At 31.6% G+C, this 23,557-nt stretch overlaps 2 protein-coding genes across 2 annotated transcripts; both read right to left on the bottom strand.

The window, feature by feature from the left end:
- Window positions 1-4,958: 4,958 nt before the first annotated feature.
- Window positions 4,959-7,924, bottom strand: LOC133784310 (putative pectinesterase 11). Its single transcript, XM_062223711.1, has 4 exons — window positions 7,483-7,924; window positions 6,420-6,608; window positions 6,081-6,316; window positions 4,959-5,305 (listed from the first exon to the last, which is right to left on the bottom strand). The coding sequence occupies exons 1-4, from the start codon at window positions 7,879-7,881 to the stop codon at window positions 5,107-5,109; spliced, it is 1,023 nt and encodes a 340-aa protein (XP_062079695.1). The 5' UTR covers window positions 7,882-7,924; the 3' UTR covers window positions 4,959-5,106.
- Window positions 7,925-21,299: 13,375 nt separating this feature from the next.
- On the bottom strand, window positions 21,300-22,041 carry LOC133784294 (mitochondrial import receptor subunit TOM9-2). The gene has a single exon (XM_062223709.1). The coding sequence runs from the start codon at window positions 21,941-21,943 to the stop codon at window positions 21,641-21,643; it is 303 nt and encodes a 100-aa protein (XP_062079693.1). The 5' UTR covers window positions 21,944-22,041; the 3' UTR covers window positions 21,300-21,640.
- Between the last annotated feature and the right edge of the window lie 1,516 nt (window positions 22,042-23,557).

Raw genomic sequence — 23,557 nt, 5'->3', positions numbered from 1 at the left:
TGGTGATCCAATGAGTTCAAGTTCTAAAACCAATCCCGGAACCAAGACCTAGCCTCCGAGACATCAAACGCCACCAATCCAGGTAGTAAGAATGATCCCGAGGCCTAAGGTTTGAGTTCCCATGACTAAAAACCCATTTTGGTTATTTTTCCTCTTTTGAGCCGCGACCCCAACCATTAGAGTCGCAGCCCCACCCAAATCAGGCCCAAAAATCCTCTCTGACAGCAATTAGAGCCTCAGCTCTACCCAATAGAGTCGCAGCTCAAATAGCCCATCAGCACCAAACCACCAGCTTCTTCAAGCTTGAGCCGCAGCGCCCAAGAACAGAGCCGCGGCTCAACCTCGAACCCAGCCAAAAATCCTCCATTTCTTCATCTAAAATCCTTTCATAAACATATCCAAACATCTCCAAACTCAAAAATCAAAGTTCCCAAACATCCCCATGATCCAAAACCAACAAAACCCAAGTCTCAAATCACTCAAAAACACATCAAAACACATAATCCAATTCAAGCTTAAAAACTTTAAAAACTTATAACTTAAAACTTGAATTACCCCCGATTGAGTTGTTTTCAACTAAATCCTCCGGCTAATAAGCTTTTGATTTTCCTTAGGATTGCTATGCCTCAATCCTCGCTTGAATCCGAGTCCTAAAACTCAAGTTATCTTTAAAAACACGATCGGGAGACGAAAAGGGAACTTTTAGGGAGAGAGAATGTACAGAACGTTCTTTTTATTTCTTAAAAGGTTATTTCAAGCTTAAGTAGCTTCCAATAAAACCTAGTGCTCGGGGTCCTGAAAACACCCTCGGGGAGACATTATAGTCAAAACTTCCAGAATTTCCCCATGATCTTACTAACTCTCAATTTATCACCAAATATTAATTCTCATTACCTAATAACCCGGTAATGCTCTAAATACCCCTTGACTTACTCCAAGTCAAGCTTAAATCTCGTTGTGACTTTCCCACTAGATTACCTCCTAAGATCGTCTTGTGCTGGGTAACCCTGGCATAACCAAATAATAACAAAGCACCATGCTCATTTCACATATATGCCAAAAATGCCCGGAATGGCCAAAATATGAAAATCACCCAATTAATCACAAATGAGTTCACATGCATATTTATTACACCTAAACATGCATATTATCATTAAATAGCATAATAAATCAATTATGGCCCTCCCGACCTCCTAATCAAGGTCCTAAACCTTATTAGGTAATTTGGGACATTACATTTTGTTACAGTTGTTTATTTTTGCGCTAAGTTTACCACGTGATGTCAAATTTACATATAATTTGAGTACTTTTGTCGTAAATATCTCATAATTTAGGTACTTTTGCCACACATATATCTTAAATTATGTATTTTCACCACAAATATTCATTTCATTTGATACTTTCGCCAACATGTCACAAACGCACTTGACAGTTGAAATAGACGGCTGCAACAGAACATGAACAGAATGTACTTTCACCGACAAAAAAATAACTTGGGGTGCTTAAATGCAACAAATATAATAATTTGGGTACTTTCGCCACAGATATACCTATAAAATTAATGATAAATTGAATTAAATCATTTATTTTTCTAACCATGCACAAGTCTTTCTATGAATCCATAAAACAATTTCATGAATAAAGTTTATCAAACAAATTCGTTCGCTTGTAGTTTGAGTCCAAGTGGTTGGTTTCTATAGTGATTCAAAATTCAATATAAAATTTTATAAAGTTGTTCAATTGATCCATCAAGAAGGATTAAAGTGAAGTGGACAATGTTCTAGATGGAAAAGGGATAAAGATGCAGATGAAGTGTGTGATGGGACTCATGCCAAATTATTATGGACTTCACATTAATTTCACATTTTTTAACATTCCAAAAGGTATATTAGACTTAATTTTTTTCTTTGATTCTTTCTTGCTTAGGCCATACTAAAGTCATTCAATAGATTCATCTAAGGCATATGGTTGGTCTTATTATTTATTATCTTCTTATTTCTTGATTTTGATTGTGTATTAAGTAAAAATTGTCTTGATGTCATTGTTAATTTGAATGTCCCTAAACAACTTAAAAATGACACATATTGACAAGTATTGTTTCTAGAGCGACTCATCTCACCGATTACAAAAAAAAAAAAAAAAAATTGCGAAAATATATTTGAATGTCCCTTAGGGCTTGTTTGACATTGTTTTTTGTTTTTTGTTTTCAAAGCTGTGTTATCAGAAATGAAAAACAGAAAATAATTTTTATAGTTTTTAATAAACAATAGGCGTTTGGTTAATATTTTCTAAAAATTATTTTTTAGTTTTAATTTTTTTTAATCTTAAATAAAAAATTAACAAATATATTTACAAATAGAAAAATCTTTTAAAAGTTTGTAATAAATAATGAAATAAAATAATTTGAAAGAAAAAATAATGAAAAATAAGGAGTGAGAAAGTAAGAAGAGAAAATTTGAAGAAATAAAATTGAGAAGAGAGAAATTGATCCAAGAAAAAAATGAGAGAGAAGGTGATACAATAAGAAAGCGAAGAGAGAGAAGTGAGTAGAGAAAAAGTGATGAGAGAGGAAATGACGATGAGAAAAAATGATGAGAGAGAAAATAATAATATATTAAGTGATGAGAGAGAAAGTGATGATATAATAAGTGATGAAAGAGAAAATAAGGATATAGTAAGTGATGAAAGGGAAAATGATGACATAATAAGCTATGCAAGAGAAAATAAAAAAATAGGAAATGATGACATAATAAACTATGCAAGAGAAAATGAAAATATAGAAAGTGAGAAGAGAGAAAGTGAAGAGAGAAAAAATCAGGAGAGAGAAAGTGATGAAAGAGAAAATAAGGAGATAGAAAGTGAGGAGAGAAAAACTAATAAGAGATAAAATGATGTGACAATAAATGATTTAGATAATAATAATTAGAAAATTGATGTTAGAAAAAAAAAGATAGACAACTTTTTGTTATTCTCAAAATTTTATGTTTTTTGTAACTTTGTTTTTAAAAATTATTTTCTGAAAATAACACCAAACACTCAAACTTGTTTTCAAAAAATAAATTTTAGCTTTTAAAAACAAAAATTAGCTTTTTAATTAATGAGTTAAACACCCTCTAAGTATTTTTTCATTCACAATCGCCAAAATAGCGTGGTATCTTGTCTCGATAGTTTTTAAACAATTTTAAACTACCAAGATAGAACATTTTTTTTTTTTGTAGTGACATATTTTTGTTCATGTTTGAATAGTAATTATTTTCCCGTAATACTAAATTTTATTCCAATTAATTATAATGAAAAGTGATTTGATGTATATAATTAACTTGGGATTACGAGTTTTTTTTTTCTCAGCAGTTTAATACAACCTTTTTTTCTTTTAAAAAAAATAAAATAAAACTTTACGGCTTAGTTGTTAACAACGTTGAATTTGCCATATATTTAGTTTCTACGTCTGCAAGATTTTTAAATAATTTCACTTTTTTTTTAAAAAAAAAATTCTTTATCATATCTAGAAAAATGAAATGGAAATTGCACATAGAAAAATGAATATGAATTTGGACTTTCACATATTATTACCACGTAACAAAGCAAAAATTATGGTTGTGTTTGGTAAAATTTTTGTTTTTGAATTTTTTAAACATAAAAATAAAAATATTATTTTTATTTAAAAAAAATAAAAATATGCTTGATAACTGTTTTTGTTTTTTGTTTTTAAAAATAAAAAATAAAAAATTCGTTTGATAACTTTTATTTTTATATTTTGTTTAGCAATATAAAATGAGGTGGTGATTTGAAGAAAAGAAGAAAAAAAAATTAAAAATTGAAAATAATTTTAAAAAATTTTGAAAGTGAAAATTTTATATTTTCAAAAGTTAATAAATTTTATTTAAAATTTAAAAAAATAAAAAATAAAAATAGAATTACTAAACACTATTTTATGTTTAATTGTCATATTTTTAATTAATTAAATGAAAAACTATTTTTTTAATAGTTACCAAACAGCCTGGCTTTGTTTTTCACTTGTAACACACAAATAAGTACAATAATAATAATAATATGAATTGCCAGTGAGAAATTTAATTAGGGAATCATTTATATTAATTGAAAAATAATAAAAACACTTAAATATATTATACAAAAGAATAATATTTTAAATATATGTATATATATAGTAATTTTCTTAGGTGGGGCATCACTTTATCCTCTATTGTAAGGGTTTTTTTAATTTTGAGAAATTATGATCAAATTTTTTTGTATAATGACATACATTATAGTTATAATAGACATTTTGTCAATTTTTAAAGTGTCGAAATCATAGTTGAAACATTCACTTGCACGCATGCTTAATTTTTTGTAAATGTGTAGAAAGAAAATTGACGGAATTTCTACTATAATTATCATATAAGTTGTCGAAAAAAATATTGTGTTATAATTTTTCTAAGTACTGAAAATAAAATCGTCCCTACGATATGGGCAAAAGTAACGCCCTTAGATAAGAAACACCCTATATATATATAAGAAATTTCTTTGGTAGGGCCTTAAAAAAGAGCCCTACCGTAGGGCTCTCAGTGTTTCTCGACCAGTAAACAGTTTTCGGCGCAACTTTTTTTATGACCGCGTATATTGTAGCTATTTAGACCATCAGTGCGATTTTCAGAAAATTCTGAATAGTTTACAGTGCCGAAAACTTGGTTCAAACATGTTGTTGCACGCGTGACTAATTGTTTTTATGCGCGTGGAAATCAACATGTTTGAACCTAGTTTTCGGTCCTGTAAACTATTCGGAATTTTCTGAAACTTTGCAGGATGCTCTAAATAGCTACAATATATACGGTCATAAAAAAAATTCGCGCTGAAAACTGTTTACGGGTTGAGAAACACTAAGAGCCCTACCGGTAGGGCTTAAAGTGAAGCCCCTAGATGAAAATTGTCCTATATATATCTAATAATATATCTAATAATTAACATAAATATGGAATATATTACATTGATGAAAGAAAGTGAAAAGAATGTTGAGTTTATTTAAATACAATTAATGGCATATATATAATTAAAGAATGAATTGATGTGTATATTAGGCATGATCATTCATCATTGATATATCAAGGTTTAGTTTTTTCCACCAACTGATCTGTTGAAATCTCTGGTGAATTTGGTGGGAACAGGTCGGATCCAAGCATTGCCGCCGATGAAGTCCTTGGTCAAGAAAGGCTCAGCTTCTAGGCTCGTAAGGTTGCGCGCATATTGGACTCGTTTGCTCGTGCCTGCTCCTGCTCCATAACATTTGTACTGTCCATAGTACACCGTACTACACAACACACCACACACCATTAACACAAGATTAACTCACTTCTAATTAATTTTATACTTTTCAAGCTAGAGATCATATCATCTAACGTACTTGGACTTTCAATAATTATTAACGGTTTAATCAATTTAACACTCGATGATTGTAGAGTGAACGAAATGGTATTTGCCCCTACCAGTAGGGCATTTTATGTTCTTAAACATGGAGTCAAATATAGCATACATCCTATTAATTTTGCAGAAATTCAGAATAATTTATAGTGTCAATTATATAAGTGCCTGATTTATTTTTATACGCGTGTAAAATAAATTATTTGAATTATAATTTCAACACACTAAATTATTTAGAATTTTTCGATAATTTGTAGGATGTATGCTATAACCATCATGTACACCACCATATAAAAAAAAATTGAATTATAATTTCTCCAAGTATCAAAAATTAAAACACCCATACTAGTAGGGACAAAAATAATGTCCTTACTAGCTCCCATAAATATTATATGGGTTCATGGTAAAATAACTTATTTTTTCAAGTAATTTTGTACTGTAGCATATAGTTTTAATAATTTTTTGCAAAATGGTATCTCGTAATTCTTTGAAAGTTTAGATAAATAGTCAAAAAATTCAAATAGCCAATCGAAAAATTTAAACAATTGGTCGAATTTTTAAACATATGTCATTTTACAAAAAATTATCAAAGGTAGACAAAGACTTAAAATCATTAAAAAAAATCATTTTTCACAAATTTCTCACATATATATATATTTATATACCTGTGTGTGTCTGAGTTTCCCCAGTCATCCCAGCCTTGGGGCAAAATGGCACTTGACATGTAACTGAAAGCGAAGATGACCCTGGAATGGGGTCCCCATGGCCGTCCTAGCAAGGCTGTTCTCACGCCAGTGATGGTGCACCCCAAGAAGACGAACCCCGTCTCCTCCGACGGCGACTCCCTCCGTTGCGCCGTAATTGACCCAGTTCCTTCGGCCAGCGAATGAACATGGCATTTCTGCAAATATTTTAACTATTATTCCATAACTCATTATTACAAAAGATATAACTTTTTTTTTTTTTTTTTGTGTATATATATATATATGTATGTATATACGAACCTCGAATAGAGAAGCTGCATTGCCACAAATAAAATCAGTGGCTCCTTCGATATAACAGTTGTTGTAATAATGCCTACCATTATCGGCTAGGAGAGTATCTTGTACTGAAATGATTCTACATCCATAGAAAGCTGCTTTGTCTCCTGATACTCTCAATGCCACTGCTTTACCACCTGACCCATAAGTGTTCTGTATTCATGAAAAAAAAATACATATTCAATTTATTAAAAAATGAGTAATTGGTGGAAAAAAATATTATTTTTGTCATTTTACAAAGCAAAATAGCATATTTTTTGAATTCGTTTTTCACTGTGGTCTAGTTTTGATATTTTTTTTTCAAAATTGCTTTTGTTACTCGAGACAGCTAGTCAAAATTTTAAACAGAGAATATTTTGAAAAAAAATTATCAAAACTAGGTCAGAGTGCAAAATAATTTTAAAAAAAATGTTATTTTCACCAATTACACTTTTACAAAATGACATTAATTCTTTGGGTTTCTTGGCAAAATGATATTTTTTAAAGTTATTTTGTTTTATAGTCTAGTTTTAATATTTTTTTGCAATGACCTCTCATAATTTAGATAGCTAGTCGAAAATTTAGACAGGTGATCGAAAAATTCAAACAGTCGGTTGAAAATTTTAGACAGCTGGTCGAAAAATTTAGACAACTAGTCGTATTTTAGATATAGACCATTTTACAAAAAATTATCAAAAATAGGCCAGAGTGCAAAATCACTTAAAAAAGAGACTATTTTCACAAATTTCTCTAATTATATTTTGATTTTTTTTTTTTTTACAAAATCACTAAAAAAAAAAGGTCATTTTCACAATCTAATTCTTTTGATATATATATATATATTTTTTCAAAATTGACATTTGTCTGGAATTCAAAAGGGTGTCAAGAATTTCCGATTAGATCTCAAATGTCATTTTACCAAACACCCCATGAAAGTAGGTATTATGTGTGGTGACTTTTCATTATTATTATTATTATTATTAGGTACATTATTACATAGTTGAAAAGCAGATATAGTAGATATAGATATATATATATATATATTTACCTCTATGGTAAGAAAACGTCCAACGAAATCAGAAGCCAAAACACTGAAAGTTGGAGAGTCAAATATATCACCACTATCATTCCAAGTAATAATAGTCAGAGAAGACTTAGTGCCACTGATGGTTATATAGGGCTTGTCTGCTGGTACAACAACCTTCTCTCTGTATATTCCAGGCATAGCCAAAATAAACACAAGCTCCTTATTATTGGATGGAACTGCGTTAATGGCGTCTTGTATCTTGGTGAAGTTTCCTTTTCCTGATTGGTCAACTCTCAGTAGAACTGCTGAGCCTGAGCCTGAGCCTGAGCCTGCCAGAGGTTCTGCCAACACCAAATAATAAGTCCATTCCAGGACCATAGTTATCGATAATATGTGGACGAAATGGTTAAGTAAAGCCATCGTGTGATAATTGGGACAATGGATTTGATTTTTGAAAGGAGAATTTGTGAGAATTGAGCAAGGAAGGAATGAATGTTTTGTTTGTTTGGGTTTTTGTGGAGTTTTATAATAAGGTGATTCATTCATATATATATATATATATATATATACATATATATATCCCTAAGTGATTGGCGCAAGAATGAGCCGTTTTCTTGATGATGAAGTGTTGTGGTAAAATATTCACGTAAACGTGTGGTTTGGTTGGCACAAGTACAAGTAGCCGGCGCCGTGGACAGACTAATTGAGTTGATTAATTTATTGTAAGTGTTATACTTTGAAAGTGAATTTATTAATGATCGTAAAGAGATTTAGTTAAGGGTACTTTGGTAAAAGAGAATTGGCACCACAAGAAGATGGCGTACTGTTATTAGTGCAATCCAATATCGAGTTCCATACATTTAAAATTAATAAATATTATGAGATATCGCTAACAACCATAAAATGTCACCTCATGTAGTGTTTAGTGTCTTTAGGTGCCAAATAACAACACTATGATAAAATGACTTATTTTTTAGAGTTATTTTGTACTCTAGCCTAAATTTAATAATTATTTGCAAAATAGTCTCTCATGTCAAATAATAACACTCTAATAAAATGACTTATTTTTTAAAGTTATTTTGCACTCTAGCCTAGTTTTAATAATTCTTTGCAAAATGATTTCTCATAATTTAGACAGCTAATCGAAAATTTATACAGGTGATTGAAAAATTTAAATAGAGCCTTAAAGTACCAAATAACAACATTATGATAAAATGACTTATTTTTTAAAGTCATTTGCACTCTAGCATAATTTTAATAACTCTTTGCAAAATAGTCTCTCATAATTTAGATAATTAGTCGAAAATTTAGACAGGTGGTGGAAAAATTCAAACAGCCGGTCGAAAATTTTAGACAGCTGGTCGAAAAATTTAAATAACTGATCAAATTTTAGATAGATGTCATCTTGTAAAAAATCACTTTAAAAAAATAGATAATTTTCATCAATTTATCTTTAGTTAATGATATCTGATATTGAATTAGTTGAAGAAGACTTGTAATGGAATATGAGTGTTTCACAAGCATATATATGATCAAATATATATAGCTAGCTTTGATGGTGCATTCTGCATTGTTTGGCTGTAATAAAATTAATGTAATAATAATAATCGTTATTATTATTATTAGTATGGCAATTACGTTATTGGAGGTTCATTACCACGTCATCATAGGCTATAATAGTGTCAACTAATGATACCATGACAACTGTAATAAAGAGTTTGACTTTTTTATTAAAAAATAAAATAAAATTGTAATGCTGACACACATAATACTTAGATTTGAATTAGTACTTGCTGTTTTTGTTGAAAATAATAATAATATTATTAGTACTTGGGGTTGATATGTCTCATAATATTGTTTTTTTTTTTAATTATTTTGTTTGGATATGTAAGAAAGTTGACTTTACTCACTTTATACGTTACATCGATATAAAGACCAACATACGATTTAGTTCTCAAAATTAGATCAAACTCTACTTATGCTGCTTAATTACTTTTCTAATTTTTTATTATATAGCTTTCTTTTTCATTATTTTTATATCTTTGCTTTTTCTTTTTTATGAGAATAAGGATATGTTTGTTTAGTGATAGGTTTGAGAAAGTGTTAAAGGCATTTGTCTAATATGGAAGAGAGACGATTCTTTTTTGGGATTTTCAAATTTTTTATGAGTCTAATTATATGATTGTTCATGTATGTTTCTTTATTTAGATAATAGAGGAAGAAAACAAAAAGGGAAATTAAATAAAATGTGAATTTTTTAAAAGGTGTGTTTGAAAACTAATTCAGTGTTTTGTTTGATTATGGAATTACACAATAATTATGTAATTAGAGGTAATTGATAGGTCCTAATTACACTATCAAATTCTCATAGCCCATGAGAATTGGTGTAATTACAATGTATAATAAATATCAATTTTACATAGTTTTTCTTACATAATATTTTTTTTTATGTAATTACTAACTGTTTTGCCAAGTATGACAAGAATATTTCATAAATTAATATTCCTCAATAGAAAATAAAATTGTAACGAAATTATTAATCAATTTTTCTAGCTGACTATGTCGCTTTCTTTAAGATATTTCGCGGCTCTGCCCCAAGTGTGCACGGCAGTCTATCAATCACGCCGTTCAATTTTTCAAAAGAGAATATATTTTCTTAGAAAAAGATGTGTCTTATCGTTTTTCCTGATCTGACTTGTGTAAAGAAGTCGATCTATATAAAACGTTAAGAAAATATCGTGGTCATAGCAGTTAAAACGGACCACGTTTACTGCTTCTTAAAAATCGTTTAATTAATAAATAAAAAATATTTATTTTATTATTAAAGAATTTTTCTGCAAAAAATAAAGTATGATACCACCCGCTCAGCTCAGCTCGGTCGAACGGCAGCGGCAGCGCGCGTGGCCCCAATAGATGGTACTTGCATCTTATATACACTCTTAGAAGAGTGTTTCAAATCCATGTGGAACTTTTCTCATATCACACAACTATACTTTTTCAATTTTTAACAATTCATTTTAAAAAAATTCCAACATAAATAATTATCAGTTTACATCCAAACACTGACAAAAATCATGAGGCTCCATCTAAAAACCAATTGGTGATTAGTGGAGTTACACATGTTCTTATTAATAGTTCAATATTCTTACACATATTCCATGTGGGACACCGTAATCTAATAAACACACCTCTTTTTAAAATATAATGTAATTACCGGTCTATAAGATTGCTTTCGCCACCTCGAAGTTCTCCCCACCTACTATGTCAAGATCTACAACATTAAAGATCTCCCTCCTCAAGTTGTCCAAATAATACTCCTCACAACTGTTCCCCAAAACCTTGATTTATCTCCTCTTTTTCTATTCTCGTGACCTTCCTGGTTCTCTTTTTTTCTCTCTAAGTTTTTCTCTTTTGGTCTTTAAAGACATAATCATTGTTAAACAACCTTTGGTGAAATTAAACAGAGAACGAGATTAAAAATCAGCCATTGATTAAGTTCAAACGTTGACAAAATTATTCTTTGAAATATGAGTTTTTCTTTTTTTTTTTGATAATTAGTTTTAGGATCCCTCCATTTGAATTAGTTTAAAAAACTTATAACGAAATTCACTAAATAGTTATGTAACTATTAGTTACAAAATTATAATTCTATACTACAAAAAAAGCAATGTGAAATGATTGAGAACTCCGATGGGGTCGAAATTAACTTGGTTTTTCGTATTCAATAAGTATTGCATGACCAAATAATATTAGTTCGGTAGCTTAGCAAAAAGACCAAAAAAAGAAACGGATAATTATGTATTTTTATAAATATTTTCACTCGTCATCCTATTTTTATATAAAAAAAATTCTGTATATCATTTTTTTTTTAATAAATCTTACAAATAGAAAATCCTCTCCAATTATAGGACTTTTTCTTTTGATGAAGAAAAATACTCTTCCATGAATTTATTAACGGAGGAAAAAGTAAACGGTTTAAAAAGTCAAGTACAACCCAACATCAACTGAAAATATGGTAAGACAAAGTCACACATTTATTTTTAAGTTAATTTGCGTTTTGACAGTCAATGAAATGGCATGTTATTTCACTTGTTATAAACTTTTAAAACTGAATATATATATATATACTAAAAAGGGTATATATTTTTTTGGACTCTCTGTTTTGTCTCATTACCTGTTTGAACTCTGTGTTTTGACAAATTACTTTTTAGACCCTATATTTTGTAAAATAGTTAAAATAGAACCCTAAACTCAATTTTGATGAATAAAAAATTGAATATAACAACACAATTTTTAAGCAGCATGATTTTATTTTGTTCTGAATTATTAATTTGGTAAATTATTTGTAATTTTAGTTGAGAAAACATTGACCAAAATTGAGTTTAGGGTTCTATTTTAACTATTTTACAAAATATAAGGTCCAAAAAGTAATTTATCAAAATACAAAGTCCAAACAAGTAATAGGAAAAAACACAGGTCCAATCCCTGCTAAAAATGCATTACATACCACAAGTTCAACCATACATGGTATATTGGGCTTTTCTTTTTATTTTATGGTAATGGAACTAATTAATGATCGTGAAAAGGGTTTGTAACTTTGAACTAGAGGACTTTTATCCCTACCTAAAATCATATATATAATTTAGTTTTTACTTTTGGTTTCATCGTTCATGTTTATATATTCTGTGAAACAATAATAGAATGATTAATGTCCCTTTGACAATTATCAAATTTTTTTTTGAAGTAGAAGAAAAATCTAATTTTAAATGGAGCGAAAAGAAAAGCAAAACAAAACTTGAGTAATTAAAGAGTAAAGATGACTTGTCATTATCATTTTAAGAACTACCACGTTGTTTCCTATTCCTAGTTGCCAATTTGTGTAATGCCCCTTGTGTTAAACCATCTTGGCGTGAATAGGGTTGCATGCAGGTTAGCATTGGTGCTTGATCATTAAAAAGTCTGTCTTGCATCAAGCAACCTCATGGAGTATGATAGTAGCAGTATTATAATTATGCATGACTCCCGGACAAAAATTACATATGTTCGTAGGAATTTATTGTTAGATTAAAATGAAATATACACATATGAACAATCATATACATGTAGGCGAAATTAATATATAGAATGAACATATACAAATAGAGGATCGAATATTGTATACCTCCAGTCATTGCAATTGATAACCTCAATCTAGATTTAGATCTACAAAAGAAAAAGAAAAAAATTAGAACGAGTACTCGAACTTCTAAGCTCTCACTAACTCTTTTTAGATGGAGTTACTGAAAGTCAGAATGAACAGTGAGCTTGGGGACCGGTACTCTATATTTATAGAGTCAGACCTACTATCAGAGTCTCAGCCACAGATTGAGATATTCTCTCAATCAGTTGGGATATGAAAAATCGAGTAACAACAAAATTAGGTAACAAATAATGTTGACCATTAATTAGAATATTTGTCAATAAATTAAATATTGACTTTAATATATTAAATCAATTAGTTGTAACAAATTGATTTTATATACCAAATAAATAAATATTCTAACATTCTCCCACTTGATCAGCATTTAAATTAATGCATTACTTAAGCCCGACGATCATCCCTGTTAGATAATAAACACATGAATCATGGTGATAGGTCATCTTTTTATGACGAGTATTATCTTCCATGTATTACAATATATTTATTATATAACAATGTAACTTATGTGGCTATGTACTTAAACGAATAAACATTATGTTTATTCAGGTCCTATGAAGATAAAATTTTCTCAAATAAAATTAAGATGCGCATAAATATGAGAAAACATCAAAATAAGAGTTTCATTGATAATAACTTCAGTTTGTACAATAAATTTACATAAGGGAACCAATTCATATGTTCACTACATGATCCTTGAATTTATGAGGTGGCAAGTCTTTCGTCATAGGATCAGCAATCGTCAATTCAGTGCTAATGTGTTGAATGACCACTTTATTTTCTTTAACACGTTCTCTCACGGCTAAGTACTTGATGTCGATGTGCTTGCTTCGACTACCACTCTTGTTGTTTTTAGCCATGAATACAACAGCTGAATTGTTGCAGAATATTCTCAATGGCCTAGATATAGAATCTACAACTCTAAGGCCTGAAATGAAACTCTTTAGCCATACACCATGCGATGTAGCCTCAAAACACGAAACGAACTCGGCTTCCATAGTAGAAGTAGCAGTCAAGGTCTGTTTGTTACTCCTCCATAATATAACTCCACCGGCAAACATAAACACGTAACCAGAGGTTGATTTACGTGAATCAGTACAACCAGCAAAGTCTGAATCTGAGTAGCCAACTACTTCTAGGTTGTCGGTTCGTCTGAACATGAGTTTGTAATCCTTATTACCTTGAAGATACCTCATAACTTTCTTTTCAGCTTTCCAGTGGTCTAATCCCAGGTTACTCTGAAATCTTCCTAGCATTCTGATAGCAAAAGCAATGTCGGGTCTTGTGCACACCTGAGCATACATCAAGCTTCCAACAGCAGAAGCATATGTGATGTTCTTCATTTCTTCCTTTTAAAAATCATTCTTTGGACACTGGCTAAAATTTAATTTATCACCATTAACGATAGGAGCAACACTTAGTGAACAATCTTTCATCCGAAATCTCTCTAAAACATTGTTAATGTAGGTTTCTTGAGATAGACCTAAGATACATTTGAATCTATCTCGATGGATCTTAATGCCAATGACATAAGACGCATCACCCATATCCTTCATCTCAAAGTTCTTTGAGAGAAATTGCTTCACCTCATGTAGTATGTCCTTATCATTGGTTACAAGAAGAATATCGTCCACATATAAAACAAGAAAACAAATCTTACTCCCACCGACCTTCTGGTATATACATTGATTCATGACATTCTCTTCGAATCCAAAAGAAAAGATGACATCATGGAATTTTAAATACCATTGGCGGGACGCTTGTTTTAAACCATAGATGGACTTCTTAAGCTTGCACACCAAATGCTCACCATCATTAGAGGAGAATCCTTCTGGTTGTTTCATGTATACCTCATCCTCTAGGTCACCATTTAGGAAAGCAGTTTTCACATCCATCTGTTGTAGCTCTAAATCGAAATGAGCAACTAATGTCAGGATAACTCTAAGGGAATCTTTCTTAGATACTGGAGAAAAGGTCTCCATGTAGTCAATTCCTTCTTTTTGAGTGAATCCCTTAGCAACGAGTCTCGCTTTGTGTCTCTCAATGTTGCCTAATGAGTCTTTCTTTGTTTTGAAGACCCATTTACACCCAATAGCCCTCGCCCCATTAGGCAACTCAACAAGATCCCAGACTCCGTTGCTCTTCATAGAATTCATTTATTCATTCATGGCATTGTACCACAGTTTCGATTCTTTGCTATTCATAGCTTATGAAAACGTTTCTGGATCATTTTCGGCTCTAATATTGTAGTCAGATTCTTGCAAATACACAATGTAGTCACTAGGTATTGCCGATTTTGTTGTCCTAGTGGATCTTCTTAAGGCTACACCAGCAGACTCTTGAGGAGCGGGTGGTTCAGCTTGTTATTCAACAATTATAGGCAACTCCTGAATACCTTGATCCATTTGAACTTCAACATTGACTTGTGGATCTTCAACAATTGGCTGTGGTGGTTCAACATCCATTTGGACTGCAAGGGTGTTATCAACCACAATCAATCTTGCTCTTGAGGTGGAGGGTTCTGAAGGATCTTTCTCAGAACTTAAGTGACTTACCAGAGTAGAGCGGGTAGGAATAAAGATAAAGGGAAAGGACAAACGTCTGCTTCTCAACCAAGAGATGATAATGCAGAGCAAGAGTATGATGAAACTAGGTTTATTAATTTTCAGGCTCAAGAGCGTTATTAGAAATTTGTTAGAAAGCCCTTGAAAACTAAGGTGAGGTGGACTATCAGTCTAACCATTTTAATCATTAGACTTTTGAGTTAGTTAGAGCAAATCTTCTGGCTAGGAAGTGGGAAGATTTTGTGACAAAATTGGCACAGGCAAACGTATCATTGGTGTATGAGTTTAACGCCAATTTAAGAAATAAACACAATGATACAGTTTTTGTTCGAGGTAAGCGAGTGCCTTTTACTGCAGAGGCCATTAATAAGGTGTTTAAGGTCCCACACATAAAACAGGAGGAGGAGGAATACACTAAACACCTTTAAAAAATTTATCCTTTCAAAAATTTAGTGTATTCCTCCTCCTCCTGTTTTATGTGTGGGACCTTAAACACCTTATTAATGGCCTCTGCAGTAAAAGGCACTCGCTTACCTCGAACAAAAACTGTATCATTGTGTTTATTTCTTAAATTGACGTAAAACTCATACACCAATGATACGTTTGCCTGTGCCAATTTTGTCACAAAATCTTCCCACTTCCTAGCCAGAAGATTTGCTCTAACTAACTCAAAAGTCTTGATGATTAAAATGGTCAGACTGATAGTCCACCTCATGCTCAGGAATCAAGGGCTTTCTAATAAATTTCTCATAACGCTCTTAAGCCTGAAAATTAATAAACCTAGTTTCATCATACTCTTGCTCCGCGTTATCATCTCTTGGTTGAGAAGCAGACGCTTGTCATTTCCCTTTATATCTAAGAATGATCCTTAGGAGAGAGGTGATGTAATATCCAACATTTTCATAATACATTTATTTATTATAAATCAGAGTTTTAATACATAAAGTGTACAAGTTTACAAATTTAAGAAATAGTAATGGAAAAATAGTATTTAAAATATGATTTTATGTTTTTAATGAGATTAAAGAGAGAGAAACTTGAGTAGTCAAGTATTGGACCAAAATGTCATATAATTTTAATTGAGGATTTTTATAAAATTAAGAAAGTTTTGCTAAAATGCTTATTTGAAAAGAATTTTAGTATTTTGGATCCAAGTGTAATTTTAAAAATAAATTTAAAAAAAGAAAAGAAAAGAAAAGAAAAGGCTTCAGCCTTTCTTTTTACCCGAGCCTCTCTCTCTCTCTCCTCAGAAAAACTCTCTCTCTCTCTCGCGTGCGTGCGTCTGCCCGACCACCGAACATCCACCGACGGTCACCGTTTATAGCCACGCGCCGGACCGTTGGATTCAGAGGCCCCCGAACTATCGACCAACGCGGGAATCTAGAGCTCACTCGCCGATTAAACACCTCAACTGGTCGATTTAAGTTCGGCCACCCCGCGACTTCAAAGTTGCGATTCGGCCACCTCGGGCATCCGTTTGCCGATCCGTCACCACCATCGTGCTCCTCGTGTTGTGGGCTTCAAAACCCAATAACTTGTTCCTACATCTACCATAGTTGGGTGGTAGGCCCACCACGAGCCACCGCGATCCACCGTAGACCGATGGTCGAAACTTAGTGTTCGAGGTTTTGAAGTACGTTTTGAGTCTTAGAAAATCATCGTTTGACTTGTTGTGGAACCCGATCACTTTGGTATAATTTTTTTGACATATATATTGTGATTTAATTGTGATTGATTATAATAATTGTTATTATGTGTATTTATAGTATATAATTATATATTCTTGATATATGGAATATTTTTCTGTAATTATACTGGCTGTCTGGGATTATATGTATTTTTTATACAGGTTTTGATTTTGGAATTGTCCACTTTATAGCTGTTGTGCTGTCCAATTTTCTAGAAAATATTAAATATTAAATAAATTATAAAAATACATATTTAATTGATTTTCCATTAATATAGAAATTATTATGATTAATTAATTTTAATTATTATTGTTATTGTTTTGTTAAGTAAATCAAGAATACAGATTCATATATATATATATGAAAAGTGTGATTTATAATAAACCTATTATTTAACCATTATTATTGTATATTAATATTTTTATTAATATTTGAATATTAAAATAATATCAAATATTAGTTTCTTACAGTTATTGATATTTGTAAGACCAGTGAATTTTGGAGAAAGTATATTTATTATATCACTAGAATTGATATTATGACTAATTAATAATAATATAAATATTTATATTTATATTATTATCATTATATTGATTATTACAATTTTATGTTAAAAATATGATTTCTTTTATAAAATGACTATTTGAATATATATACATTCATATATGTATTGTTATTGATGTATTTTGTTATTATTATTGAAATAAGTTTATTTATAGACGATAATTATTATGGTTGTTGGGATTATTATTATTATTATCATAAGAGTACATTATCTTATGAGCAATGTTTAAAGCATGGTTTTATATGAAGAGTTATTTGCATTACGTTGATAATAATTATTATTATCATTTATATCGTTTCTGGTATTGTTAATATACACTATCAATAGTGTATATTTACGATTTTGATAGAATTTAATAAATGATGTACCTTGAATAGGATTTGTATGGATTTGATTGATTGACTCTTGGTGAGGAATTTTAAAATAAGCTAAGCACCTAAGGTAAGTAGATCTCACATTTTGTGCTTAAGTGTAAGATGCATGACTACATTGAATGTGTACATCTGATAAGTTAAGTATGGTATGATGATGATGCATATGATAAGTATGTGAAGAATGGTTATATGAACACCATAAGGGTGTTGTGTGATATGTAATTGATGAATTCCGTGATATGTGAAAGATGTCTTACTTGGTTAAGAATGATATGAATTATGTGCAAGTATGTGTTCTTATGTTGATGGATATGTGGATTACTTTATGTTCATGATTTGTTAGATGTTATGATATATGAAGCGTTTAAGTTTTTAGACTGGAAACCTTAGACCTGAGCCATAGCTCTACGTTAAGGTATAACAACGCCACCAACCCAAAGCTTCATGTATTATGACTAAAGATGTTTTGAGTTATATGAGATGTGATACAATGCCTTGATTGAATACCATCAAACATGAATCATGAACATGAACATTGGCATTTCAGCATCAGCATGTATGCATGGCATGTACAGTTATGTGATACATTATTATGTGATATAAGACCATGCATATAAATGAGGAAAATTGTGAAATGCCTTGAAATGTCTTATGTGAAGTGAACATTTTAATGACACAAGGCTTAAGCAAAGTGATAATAAGATGTTTAAAAAGGGTGCCACTGTTTTGATGAAACAATCAAGTAAGTTCAGTAAAGAAGACGGAAGTCTATAAGACTTATATTGGCTGCCCACTAGTGTGGGCTAGGTCAGAGTTGACCATTCAGATATGTTTGCCATGTTTCCGTCTTTCTCCTCCATATGTGTAATAAGTATGGCAGCTATGGCAACGATGAAATGAGTGTTATGATAAGCCTAGCTGTGATGATGGCTAGCCGGAGGAAAACCCATGGGATTCTATATGATATGTGTAACAAGTCCTGCAGGCATTGGCCGAATCAAACAGTGTGCACAAGTGATATTGGGCCCATAAAAATGTGAAACTAAAAGAAATAGCATAAAAGTAAAGTTTGAAAGTGCATGAGCAATAAATGAAATGCATAAGTATATAAGTCAGCATATTAGTATGTGTGCACTACAAACTCACGACATTCATGTGTATGCATGAGATTTGCTTACTGAGCGTTAGTTCATTATGTTATTTTCCAACATTTTTCCAGGTGTGGCTTTAGCTGTTGAGCAACTTGTGGAGCACGGACTCAGTAGCAATGCAATAGTGGTTTAGAGTTTTCATATGGCTGCCTTAAATTTAAAGTATTCATACGTGTAATAATTTTTACTAATAAGTTTATATAAAAGTTTTAAATTTTTCTGTATTTCTTCGTATCATTTTATTTAATTCTTTTGGTCAAGTGCCTAACATACTCGTAAACTCTAGAATTACGAGTATGTGGCGAACGTACCCTACTTTAGAGACGTTACAGGTGACCCAGTGACTTAGTAAAGCACCATGGCTACCGGCTGATAAGGGTTCAAGTTGTGTACTCCCTTGCCTTATCAATGCCTTAAATTAAAAAAACTATGTGTATCCATACTTGCACAGCATGCTTCCGTCTATGTGTTGTTTGTTTGTTGACTTCGTTGGGTCATCGCTTGCCACTTACATTTGTTGTATGCATACGTGTTGTGCGGACGTATCTATGGAATAACTTGTTTTGTGCTTGCTCATACTTCGTTGTTGCCCAACGCATGTACGAGATGTGTTCGTTGTTAACCAATGAGTTTGTTTGCCCGCAAGCATGAGTTTTAGACTGACTTGTTAGCTTGGAATGCCAACAAGTGTCGCACGTTCCGTCTACTTAGAGAGTCAAATAGCCGACCCGAGACACCTAACATGCATATAAGCAGGGCTCAACACATGGTTAATGGCCCAAGAACATTTGTAGGCAAATTGTGAAATGTGGGCTAAGTAGAGTGCAATAATGTTGCTGCTAACGAACCATACATGTGGATAGTGGCTCACATAAGCGTAGGCAGGGGTGAGTGCTTGCGCGAGGGAAAGACTAAGACAAGTGGTCGAGACATTATCAAGAAAGTCAGGGTGCATAGGTGGTCAGAGAAGTAATCGAACGAATAGATATATGTGAGAAATAAAAGAATAAAAGCAATGAGAATGGTAAAAGAAAGCCAAAGGAGGAAAGAAAATGAAAAAGGAAAAAGAGGGGGAGGGAAAGAGAAGAACAAACCAAAGAAGGTAAAGGGAGAGTGAGTCTTGTGCATGAAAGGGTCCATATTGGATTCAGATATGGATTTTCAGAGGGAATTGGTGATTTGATGGAGTGAACAAGTACTAAGAGAAAAGTGGTATAATAGAAATTTCCTATTGGGTATTTTGCCAAAGACCTCGCAAAACGGCATTTAGCTCAATATCCCAATAAAAATGACACTACTGTTAAAAAGAAAAAAACAAAGACAAGTTTCAATTTCAAACCCTCACTCATCCATAAGTCAAGGTATTCATTCCTAAACTTAACTCTTGAAGCATTCACATCATCTAAGGTAAAACATTCATTAGAGTATTAAGGTATACATTGCCAAAAGCAAAAACACTTCAGCCATCCAATATCCAAACCCATAAATCTTAGTAGCCTACAAAAAGAGACATATACGCAAATGCAGCAGGCTCAAACACAAGACAAGACCACACAGAGTCCTCAGAAACACACCTATTACTTTATTAGGTACCGGTTACAAGAAAATGTAAAGATTCCATCTTGACAAAGAGACACAAATGCTCTATCCTGAAATTACTTGCTTAACTAGAACAAACAAGTCTCAACATACAATAAGAATCAGAATAAACAAGTCCCTATACCAGTTTTAATTACCAAATGATAGTATACAAACTCTTTTTTCCCCAAGGAAAGGAACACTACTACCACAATAAAATTTTAAAAAGTTTAAAACTTCTTCTCAACAACATACTAAGTCCAATGCATAAAATAATTTGAGTCTATATTCCTGTTTAAACCCAAAACCTATGGGGTGTTTGGTATGAGGTTTAGGTTTGTGTGAATAGAGTTAGAGGGTTTTAGATTAAAAAAATATGAAAGTCAAGTGTTTAAAGGGATTAAGATTACACTCAAATCAAGCTAAAAAATGAAACTAACTTAAAAACACACACCCCCAAGCCATTTGACATTCTCATTTCTACCAAACCAAAATCAAGAAACTTAACTCTAACATATTGCGAGGTGTGAAAAATTGTAGCCAGGCATCATGGGGCGCACTCTTACTCTCATTCATGTGAGTATGAAGATAAATTCTTGAAAAAGCTCAAGATTTACTTAATCCATATAAAAGCCTAGACTTTCATTAAACTATCTCTAATTACTGAACTTCCATTACAGATATAACCAAACATAAATATCATGGTTCAGTTCAGAAACGCTCATTCAAAGATATTAAGAATTAACCATTAATTAAACAAAACAGATAATAATAATAGTACAATCAGAACCAGCACTGTTATTGTAACTAATCTAAGCCCTAAATCAATCAACACTGCAAAAAACTACACTCATTTGATCTTTAAATCTGGAAAAAGTATCAACTAAAACATATAGCTCAGAAAAACACATAACTGGTATAAAAAAAACAATGAATATTATTGTAAACTCAAATTCACGTAACAATTTCAAGTAAATTGAAATTGAATAGAGCCATGGCGTGAAACTCCAAATTTCAAAAAAATAAAAAACCCTAGGAGTAGAGAGTATTGAATTTACGAGATCACTTTTGAGAGGAGGGTGTGCCGAGGAGGCTGGCCTGAAGCTCGAGGTCGCTCATCTGCTGGTCACGGTCCATCTCAATGATCAAGGGGACGACCAGAATGAGGAAGGTGGTGCCGGCGATCCAGGCCGCCTTGCTGGTGCTCTTCAGGAGCTTCTTCGTCACGAATGCCGCGTCCGTCGCCGCCTGCTTTCCCCGGGCCACGATTTCTGACTGAGAGATTCTCAAGATTATGCTGTTGCTCTCGTCTTTCTTCGGGTTTCGTCTCTCCGGGAGCGAAACTCCACCTTTTCGGGACGCCATGGATTGGAAAACAGAAGAACTTGGCACCGACTATGTTAGCTCCGTCACACGAGGGTTTTAGTTTGAGCTTTAGCTTTTCGAGAAAATGAATTTACAACAAATATTGGGAAAATTTTACAAATTTTCATAAATATGATATTTTTTTTAGGGATTGTGTAATAATTTATTAGTTTTACTATATTTAAGTATATAAGATTATTTTGGTGACGCTCTTTTATAGTATTTGTTTTTTTATATTTGTGTAATAATTTATTAATTTTACTATATTTAATTATATAAAATTATTTTGGCTAATTTTGAATTTTTGTGAGAGTATTTCAATAATTGTATGTATTATTTTTAATTTATTTTTTTGTTCAGACATTGATAAAAGTTTTGTTTTCTTATTATCTTCTATTTTTTATCTTCTTCAATCAATATTTTCTCTGCTCTAATTGGTTACCACTATCAAAATTATTTTGATTTTTTTTTTGCGGTAGTGATCATTTGTCACAGTCAGTTTTTTTAGTGATGTATGGTAACTAGTTATATCTATAAAAATAAATTTTATTTTTTAAGTGATGTTGTAGTAACTAGCTACAACTATAAAAATAATTTTGATTTTTTAGTAATGTACTATTATCAAAATACCTGAATTGTAACAGGTTACTTAGTGAGATTTGGAGAAAAAAACTGATGTCATAAAACTAAATTGAATTGATCATGAAGGTAGCTAGTTACAATTAGGTTTGAAAAAATATATATGCAAAAAATAATAATTTTGCAACTAGTTACAAGTATAAAAATAATTTTGATTATTTTAGTAATGTACCAATATCAAAATACCAACTAAATTGTAATTGATTACTTGTCAGATCTAGAAAAAAACTTATATGAAAAAAATAAATTAAATTGATCGTGATAGTAACTAATTACAGCTAGGTTTGAAGAAAAAAATCTAAAAAAAATGAAGCAGTTACGATGGTAACTGGTTACTTATCCAAACTTGGAAAAAAATCAAATCCTAACAAAATATATATATATATAAACTAATCATAATCGTAACTGGTATCAACATGTTTGAAATAAAAAATCAGATCTGAAAAAAAAACAGTCGCCATGGTACATGGTTACTTAGTTACGTGTGAAAAGAAAATCAGATCTAAAAAAAAATCTAAATTAATCGTTATTGCAACTGGTTACAACTAAGTCTAAAAAAATAAAATATGAATGAAAAGAATCATTCGTAACGGTACCTGGTTTTTTTAAACAGGTCTTGAGAAAAAAAAAATTATTTGAACTATAAAACCTAAACAAATTGTGACGGTAATTGGTTACAATTTAAAAAAATCAAATCCAAAATTCAAAATCAGATTTAAAACGCAAAATTATATGTGAAAAATAATAAGAATAACAAAAAAAACATTAAAACCAGAAGAAGAACCAAAAGGGGGTGGAGCTGCATCATCATCGCGGGGGTGGGGGATTACGTCGCCGGCGGAGGGCGAAGATGGTGTCACCAGTGGAGGGCTAAGAATAATGAATCAAGTGGGAGAGGAGAGAGGGTGAAAGGAGAAAACAAGAAGAGATCTCGTGAGGAAGATGAGAGAGTGTGAGAGAGTTTTGAGTAAAAAT

Source organism: Humulus lupulus, chromosome 1 (assembly GCF_963169125.1).
Source record: "Humulus lupulus chromosome 1, drHumLupu1.1, whole genome shotgun sequence".
NCBI lineage: Eukaryota > Viridiplantae > Streptophyta > Magnoliopsida > Rosales > Cannabaceae > Humulus > Humulus lupulus.
The sequence above is the reverse complement of the archived record's forward strand: the minus strand, read 5'-3'. Positions and strand labels throughout refer to the sequence as shown.

Excerpts from the sequence above, each read along its gene's own strand:
- LOC133784294 (XM_062223709.1), bottom strand. The coding sequence starts at position 21,943 with ATGGCGTCCCGAAAAGGTGGAGTTTCGCTCCCGGAGAGACGAAACCCG.
- LOC133784310 (XM_062223711.1), bottom strand. The coding sequence starts at position 7,881 with ATGGCTTTACTTAACCATTTCGTCCACATATTATCGATAACTATGGTC. Across the intron at positions 6,317-6,419 it reads ATGCAGCTTCTCTATTCGAG|AAATGCCATGTTCATTCGCT; the intron begins GTTCGTATATAC and ends AAATATTTGCAG. Across the intron at positions 5,306-6,080 it reads GGAAACTCAGACACACACAG|TACGGTGTACTATGGACAGT; the intron begins GTATATAAATAT and ends TGTGTTGTGTAG.